The sequence below is a fragment of the Empidonax traillii genome, unplaced genomic scaffold, assembly GCF_003031625.1.
Source record: "Empidonax traillii isolate 1590-97213 ecotype Southwest subspecies unplaced genomic scaffold, ASM303162v1 scaffold1430:size110176, whole genome shotgun sequence".
Classification (NCBI taxonomy): domain Eukaryota; kingdom Metazoa; phylum Chordata; class Aves; order Passeriformes; family Tyrannidae; genus Empidonax; species Empidonax traillii.
Genome location: NW_020956623.1, coordinates 9,238 through 18,139, shown reverse-complemented (window position 1 = coordinate 18,139; position 8,902 = coordinate 9,238). Strand labels below are relative to the sequence as shown.

At 43.0% G+C, this 8,902-nt stretch overlaps 1 protein-coding gene across 1 annotated transcript in view; it reads right to left on the bottom strand.

Annotated features, from left to right (window-relative positions):
• UPK3A (uroplakin 3A) overlaps positions 1–5,685 on the bottom strand; it is a 13,924-nt gene extending 8,239 nt beyond the window's left edge. Inside the window, exon 1 of the mRNA XM_027907245.1 lies at positions 5,585–5,685. Within this exon, the coding sequence (XP_027763046.1) occupies positions 5,585–5,685 (101 nt within the window). The remainder of the gene's footprint in view (positions 1–5,584) is intronic.
• Between the last annotated feature and the right edge of the window lie 3,217 nt (positions 5,686–8,902).

The window sequence follows — 8,902 nt, the reverse complement described above, 5'->3', positions numbered from 1 at the left end:
GAGGTACCCTGGATTTGTGCTGCTGTGGAATAAGAAAGAGTTGTACTATTCCTTCTTACTCTACAACGTACTCTAAACCTGTGCTGGCAAAAGTACTCAGGTGTGTTAGATTAGGCCAGAAAAGATCTTACCCTTCTGTCTTTTATTCCCAGGAATCTGGTGTGTAACATTTACGCTGTGGTGTCAGTTGTACAAGCTTGGTGCTGCTCTGCTCAAGGGGTTTTATTCTTTAAGGCAGTACATAATGATGCACAGAACCTGTAAGGTTTCTGACTCCACAGTAAAGCAGAGTTTAACAACAAGAACATCTCTTTCTCCGTCATAAAACCAATACTTTCTCTAAACAGTTTCCTGTAAAACCAGATCCTGAATTCTTTAGATAAGTAGGCCATGGGCAATCAGCAGTGGCTTTTTTTTTCTTCTTTGAGACAGCAGATGGACACATTATATGCCACTTGCATGTGGTACAAAATACTCTTCCAACTTTTATTAGAAAGCATTGCTCCTTTGTTCACTTTCTAAAGCATCAAAACAACCAACAGGGGAAAAAAAAAATACCAGTTTTAAGAATCAACAACTTAAGGCTGTTGATCACAACAAAATTTTTGTTTTAAAGGTACAACTCTTTTGTTTGGTTTTTCTTTTGAGATTTTTGGTCCCAGGATGACAATTTCACCCACTGTTTTGCATGTGGCTGTTTTTCTAAGCCATCGTGTTTTAGCTGGGTGCCAGGCCATCCTGTGGCAGAATTCCCCAGCCAGGAGGGATAAATTGCCTGTAAGGTTCTAAACTTGCTGGGTTTGCTCCATGCTCAAAAAAGTCTCAAACAAAGGTAGAAAATGAAGATGACAATGAACCCTCTCAGCACCATCTGTGCTGGCAGATGTGTCCTAAATTAGGGCCAGACCTCATCCTTGCTTACATTTGTGTGAATCCATATTAACTACACGGAAGTCAAGGGAGCTGGTCTGGATTAAAGGATGTTACCCTGAACAAAGGGAACCTCAGTATAATTCCAGTGTTCCCTGAAGGAAGTGCAAGAGAAGACATCAATGCAAATTCCTATGTCTTCAGTTAAGCAGCAACGACAATTTTCTTGCTCTTTGTTGCCTTGTGGGCAATTCTGGAGTAATTTATAAAAGCCTCTAGAGTCAGTTTGGATTTATTGCTCCACGACAACAAAACTTTCAAGGAGATGAAAGAGCATTATCACAGAATCATGTCGTGCTGACATTATTTCTTTTTATAAGTGTCTCAGTTTAGAGGTTTACACAGCAGAAGACAAAAACTATGTATTTTAACCGAAAGAAAAATATGCGTTTTAATTGTGGGACAACAAAGCTGGCGAAGGGTCTGGAGCACATGTCCTGTGAGGAGCAGCTGAGGGAGCTGGGGGAGCTTAGCCTGGAGAAGAGAAGGCTCAGAGTTGAGTTTATCACTCTCCAACTCCCTGACAGGAGGGGTGAGCCGGGTCGGGCTCTGCTCCCAAGGAACAAGGGACAGGAGAGGAAAAGGCACCAAGCTGTGCCAGGGGAGATTCAGACTGGCCATCAGGAGGAATTTCGCCATGGAAAAGGTGATTAGACATTGGAATGGGCTGCCCAGGAAGGCAGTGAAGTCACCATTCCTGGAGGTGCCCAGGGGAAGGACTGGCTGTGGCACTCAGTGCCAAGGTGGTGATGGGTCAGAGTTGGACTCGATGAGCTCAGAGGTCTTTTCCACCTTGATTGATTCCGTGATTCTCTGATTTGTTTACTGACTTAAACTCAAGGAGAACAAGGGAGGAGAAAGCCCATGCCTCCCTTGGAAACGCCCATCCAGTAAAGTGGCAGCATCTAAACATATGTTGTTGATTCATACCCCTAGAAAATGAACTATTTCTTCCCTGCCCACCCCTAAGACTCTTGATCGGGAGGTAACTGCTGCGCTTCCAGGAGGCAAATAGGGTTCCAAACCCACGGCTCACACGGAGCTGGCGGCCTCCGTGCCACATCAGAGCCACCCCGAGGTGTCTGTGAGCTGCAGACAGGAGCGGTGACAGTCAGCATAGCTGCCTTGCAGGGAGTGGGTGTTATTCGGTGTTTGGCAGGTGGACACTCGGTCGGCCGGAGCTGGAGCTGGTTGGGAGGGGATGGAGGGCTTCGAGGCTCTGATGTGCTGGTCCGTGGCTGTGCCGCTGATTTCTTACTACGCGTTGCCACCTGGTGGACTCAGAAGTGGCTTGGTGCCTGCTCTGCTTTGGGAGCACTGGGTTTTGTTTTGGTTTGTTGTTTTTTTTTTTTTTTTCCCCGTTCGAGATTCCCCCTTTCGAGAAGAGGGAAGCCCTGAAAGTGTAACCATTGCAGGGAAGAAGTGCAGGGAGCATTAAAAAAATGTGGCAACACGGCACAGGCATCCCAGAATTTGTCAGCAGACAGGGAGCATCTGATAATATTCATTCACCCCTCTGCACTAAACAAAGCTTGGCAGATTTCTCTGTGCCTCTGTTGCCATCTCTGGCTCACCTTGTCTCGTTTGTTCCACTCTTTTCCTTATGCTTTGGAGTTTCCAGGGGCTATATGGAGTAAGTAAAAACCCCTGAATTTCTGCTGCTTAGGAAAAAAAAGAGTCAATAAGTTCATCATAGTTTTACACTATTTCTATTTTAAATACCAACCTCATTAATTTGCACTGGCACCCAAAAGATTCTTTGGGAGACATTGCATTTTCCACATCAGTAATTTGATCAACAGAAGAAAGATCTCAACAAATGCCTCAGGTAAACATCCCTTGTCCAGTTTAATACTAAATGAAGCAATAAATTACCACAGTGAAACACCTGAAAATCTAAGGAGCAAAAAAACCCACTCCTTGGGAATGTCAAACATTGTTTTAATAGTATCTTTGAAGGGGAAAAGTTTGGCTGCAGAGGTTCTTCATCTATAAATTGCAAAAAAACTTCCAATTAGAAAAGCTTGTGGAATTAAAAGATCATTTTCCTCAAAGAAGCCACACTCTCGTTTTAGGAGAACAGTCTTTCTGGAATAGCATCCAAGGCCAAAAGAATTTATTAGCTGGGAAAATTAATAAGTGTTTTCATACTTTGCACTTCCAAGGCATTTGGTGGCTAAAGATTTCCATCCTCGGTGCTTACACGGGGTTGTGTCACTGCTATGAATAAAAACATCCCGGAACATGTTCAGCTCCAAAAAAAGGTCTGGAAGGTAAGAACTGATATATCTGTGGTGCACACTGAGGGCATCCTATGGGGGCATTCCAGTGATGGAGGTCAGGAGTTTTAATATCAGGAAGTGTGGAACAGTTCTGTCACTTCATTTGCACAAAACAATTTCTTCCACAGTAGGTCCCAAGCCCTGTTGAAGTGCCACAAGTGCAAGTAGCAGAAAAGTGTAATTTGTGACAGGGAATGGGCACTGCTGGGAAATTGCAGGTGTCGCTAAAACTGGCAAAAAATGTACAGTGGTGGAGGTAAAGCAACAACACAAGATGACCTGGAGAGTGTAAAATGTGTAGGCAGCTGCAAATATTGCCCAGCTGGACAAGGGAGGGAAACCTTGTCTGTGAGCAGGGGAACGTGGAGCTCACATCAGGCGCTGTGGGAAGGACAGAAAAATCACCAGGAGGAGTGAACTGACCCCCTAGAGAAAACTGCAGTTGGGAGGCTGAGCTAGAAACAACTCATGTCATGCTTTGTGAGCAGAAATTGGGGGATGTTTTTACTGAAATATTTACACAACATGCTGGAGATCACTGGCAGCAATGTCTGCATAACATTTTGTCAATTTATTATGGCAAAGATTTCACTTTGTCCTGAAGTGCTGCATGAAGAGAGAACTTGCTTACAGTGTGTGAGTGCCTCAGCAGGAGGAAAAGACCAGGTGACCTGATCTCTTACTTCCATCTCTGAGAAAGGCAGGAAGGAAAATGAAGCCTGGCAACCTAAATGATTCCAGGATTCTGAACAAGAATAATGTTCAGGTTTCCTGAGAACAGTACCATCTAAATCAGTGTCATCTCTCATCCAGCCATTTCTCTGTGTTAAAAGGGTTACAAAAGCTGAATTAATAGTATAGATATTATTCTTCAGGCTTTAACCTTTAATATTCAGAACTTATTCCCTCATAATACCAGATCGGATTCTATTTTTGCTTAGGAAATTTATTTCACTTTATTTCACATCCATTACTCTAGTGGAGTTACTTCTGAGGTGAGCAACAGTTGGCCTTTAGCTACATTTTTATTTTCTTCTAATTAATGATTTTATAGGTTTATACATTGCCTAGCAAAACAAATCTGTTTTCTAGAGATACTGCCTTTGACTGTGAGTTCTTCTAGATAAGGTTGTAATGTATGTTTTAGGAAGAGAGGGAATAGTCTGCAGAGTCAGCAAAGGAAAAACTGAATTCCAAATCTGCAGCTCAAAGGAAGTGCAGCCAAAGTACCTGCTGTGCCAAGAGTGTCCTTGGGCAGTTCAAGCACCAGAAGGAAGATCAATCAGGCAGTCAAAGAATCCCACTGCTGAACAATACTGAGGAAGGGAATTAAAGGAATATTAATTTTAATCTGGAAAATACGTAGAACATGCCCTGGGATTAATAGGGATGGCAGAACCTTGTTATTTTTGATTTTTAATTAAGAAGACATTATCTGGGGAAATTATCTCCAGTAGGAATGACGAGAGGTGACGCAATTTGAGGAAAAGTAGTCGTGCATTCAGCTTCAGCTTCAAAGTAATCTTGACTGCTTTCTGTAGGAAGAAATGTTGTTTTCTGTAGATCGTGGTGGAGCAGTCCACGCTGCCTCCAGCAGCAGCTCCAACCATCTCCTCAGCTGGCAGTGCCGGAGGAAATTCCCAACGGCTGTTCTGTTTTTTGCAAGTAGCTATGCACAGCTCAGCTGCTCCTGGGTGTTTAGTTATGACATGGATGCTTTGCACCTCAGAATAACTTCACATATATTCATCTTCTGCAACCTAAGCAGCTGCAGCTTTTGACTGGCACTTTAGCTGACGGTTCCATATAGTCAACTTTTAACCTTAAAATTGTGTGTAATAGGGATGAGTTGCAGGTCATAGTGAGTTTGTAGTCATTGTTGTATTATTTTGCCTTTTATTTCTTTGTGATTAAAAAGACCAAGTATTTTCTTCTCCTCCCCCCCTCCTAGTTTTCTTCCTCTCCTGCTTTATTTTTATCCCTTTGTTTTCACATGTTCTTACTCAGCTATGACACTTGCCAAGCTGTTGCTCCCAGAAGTCACATGATAATGTGAAGCATCTGGGTAAGGACAAAACATACATTTTGCTGTAATTTGGCCTATTAAAATGATCAGGAAAATGCAAAAGGGCTTTGCAATAGAAGCCTGGGGAGTTGCAGTCTGATTTCTGCCACGGGGAAATCTTTTAGCAGCAAAACACAGAAGGCACTAACAGAAGTGAGTACGGTGTCCAGATTTTCCACAAGATGAGTAAAATCTACTAATGCAAGTCAAGCTTTGCTGGCTTGTGAAATAAAATTAAATCATCTCTTTGTGTGTGCCACAGGACTGTGTGGAGGGGTGAATTGGGAACAGAACAGTCAGATTTTACCTGGTGACGTTGTGCAGTCCTGCTTGTGCTCTCCTGTCTTCCAGCGCATGTAAAGGTCGTTTTTGCCCTTCACTTCCCCAGAACCTCTTTTTAATTATCATCTATGCCCAGGTTAAGAATCTGTTTTAAAGCACAGCCTGAACTGAGATTGCAGAGAGAAGGTGACACAAGAAAGTGACTCAGTAAGACCTAAAAAAGAAAACCAAATCCCAACAGGCAGAGGAAGTCGGTAGGAGAGTCAGAGCCCAGAGTCACAGGCCCTCCAGCAAAGCATCCTCTGCTCTGCTCTGCACTGGGTGGCTCTTTAAAAGGGGATGTTTTGTCCTTAAGAGATAAAGAATATGTAATTAAATGAAGAAAACAGGAAATGGCTTTTGCTAAGTGATCTGCTCTAGGGAATTGTATTCTGGCAGAGCGAAGCTTCATCTTCCACGATGTCCTGTCACTTTCTAGTTTAAGGAGAATTTAGGAAGATGCATTGGAGAACAATCAGATAATGTAGCATGAAAGCTCCTTGCTGTATGTTTGGTAATATTGTGCAATACCACAGGGATATCACTCATGGGTTTGAAACCTCAGAAGCAATACTTTACTGAGGACATAACCGAAAATATCAGTGCAAACATAATAGGTAGTGCCTTCTGTGTCTCAAAAAAATGACATCTATACCTCTTAAAATAGCTCTAACAGCTTCTAGAGCAGGGAGACGTGCCACAGCATTCCATGAGTTCAGGTGAGTGAAGAATAGGGGTTGAGGAATTGAACAACAAACTAACAAGTCACACCTCTAATTGTTTCTCAAAACTTGACTGGGCTGGATGCCAATAAACATGCAATATTTCTCAGTGGTAATGGCACATTCAGGTGATTTGGTGCATTTCTATAAAATCAATTAGATCAAAAATTAAGCACAAGAAGGGCTCGAATACATTACTGAGTACTCAACACATGATCTCCTCATGTTCAAACACCTTAGTGAGCAGCTAAAGGATATTTTGAAGAGAAGGAATTCTATTATTGTAGGGATGAAAAGACTGTTTTGTCAGCCTACAAATTTTCTTCTTTTTTCCCCTTCTTGTGGCTACAAACTGCACAGTGAAACAGCAAGAACAAGCATTTACCAGTTGGTTTAGAGAGAAAGTCTTCTTATTGACAAGTTATTTGTAATTTTTTCACTGGGTTTCTCCAGTTCCTTCAGGCTGGTCCTGTGAAGCCAGACTGAATGACTAAGGAGGCTCATGGTGTGAACTGAGAGGGCAATTCCAGCTCTGTGAGTTCATAAGCACAGTGAGCTAAGCACAAGAACTAGCAGAGGGGCCACATGCCTACAGCTCTAGTGCCCCAGAAAAAGGCAAAGAAAAGGTTTTGTATTGGTGTGCAGGAGATTAATCTTCCTTTCTGTGTGCTACTGGTAGGCAGGCAGGGCAGTGAGGGGGATATCACTGCAAATTCTCGACACACAAATGATTGACAGAAACGGGAGAAGCCAAAATAGAAATCCAACCATGTGTGTCAACCAGCTCCTGATAAACTTCCCTGGGTGCATCCCCTGACCTGGCTCACCCTCAGGCTGTCACGACTGTATGGCTGAGAACATGCCTGAAATGATTACTAGTCTGGCATTTCAATTTAAAGGCGGTTGATTGAATCAGCTTAAGTATTAACCAATTTTGTCCCCATTTTAGCTAATTGGGATCTCAGTAATGGAACATCCCAGCCCTTTCACATCTCGTTATGGAGACATATTTCTGGCACAGCTGGATGACTGAACTGCTGCTCAAAACAGCCATTTTCTGTCAGCTTCTCCAGAATAAATCAGGGAGGGCTTTTTTGCCTTGTTTCCATGCCTGAGTCAGCACTTGGAAATTATTCTCTGTGTGTGCTTTGCCAAGCTGTTCTTGTCCTCTGTTTTCTGAAGTGGGTGATGAAGTGCAGTGGCCTTGCAGGGAGGTGTATCTGCCACAGACACTGCCCTTATCACTTAATTCTCACACCACAGTGCCAGGAGCAATGATCACTTTGCTTTGACTTTACTCCCATCCCACACCTTGTCTTGGTCAGTGTTTTTCTGAGCAGAATCTTGCTTAGGACTTTGTCCATTTGCCACTAAATTGCTCTGACAAGGCCTGAGGGAAGGTTACTCTTTAAGGATATTTTTTTGTCGAAGGCCTGTTTTGTTGACAAGTTGCTGAGCTCCTTAGGTTGTCTGTGTTCAGGGCTGGTGACAAGTCATTTTTTCTCCAAAACACTTCCCAAGGTGTTTTTATGAGCAGCTCTAGTTTTCACACCAGATAAGGAATTGGGCTGAGCTTGCTGTATGAATTAAATGTGTACATTTTCTGGCAGGACAATATGGATAGGTTTGCACCATGTTGGATGTTTGGAGCTGTAGAGTGTATCCCTGACTCAGGAAAGGGAAAGTGGGATGTAGCTGGAGGTGGGATAACCTTCACAAACACGTGTAATCTTTGCTGTGCTGATACTGAGGAAGCCTTAACAATTGCAACATTTTTCTAGACAAGCAAATCTGAAGTGTGCTGAGGGAAGACAGAAAGCTGTATGAAAGAAGAGGTGCCAGCCGAAGCCAGCTTGTTAAGACATCCACATCTAAAAAATGCCTCTGGAAAAAGAAGCTGCAACACCTCCCCTGTATAACATAATTTGGGAAAAAACAGTCCTAGGAAAAACGAGCAAACATGTGAGTCAACATTGTCACTAAAGCTGAAGAGGCTTCTGAAAGCCAACAATGTAAATCACTTGATTAAGGAAAGCAGAGTTCTGAGTGTGGAACATTTATGTTAACTCAGAGAGCTGCTACAAATAAACAGAGGAAAAAATAAGAAACAGAAAAAACCCAAGCCTGTGGACAAATCACCCTCCAGAGATGGAACACTGGCAGGCAGCACAGAAACCCAGTGATGCTGACAAGGAGATTCAACAGTTGGAGCCAAAACTCAAATCACTTCACATCACAAACAGCGCTGTGAAAAAGCTTTACAAAACACAAGCCCAGTGCAGTTTCAGGTAAAGAGGAAAAGCTTTGAAAGAAAGCAGTCACAAAAAGGTGGAATTGGTGAGGTTATCAGTAGTCTGTTAAAAACCCTGTGCGAGAGGGGAAGCTTTCTCAGCAGTGTGAAACAGCACTGCCTCCAAAACGCCCAGGATGACCCAAGCACAGGCACAAGCTATGCAGGCTTTGGGGCCCCTTCAGTTTTCTGCAAAGACAGAACTGACTTAAACAGAACCAAAGAACTGAGGCAAAAGTAAAGAAAGAGTAAGACACAGCTCTTTCCAGAAAACCAAAGGCCCGCCAGATTT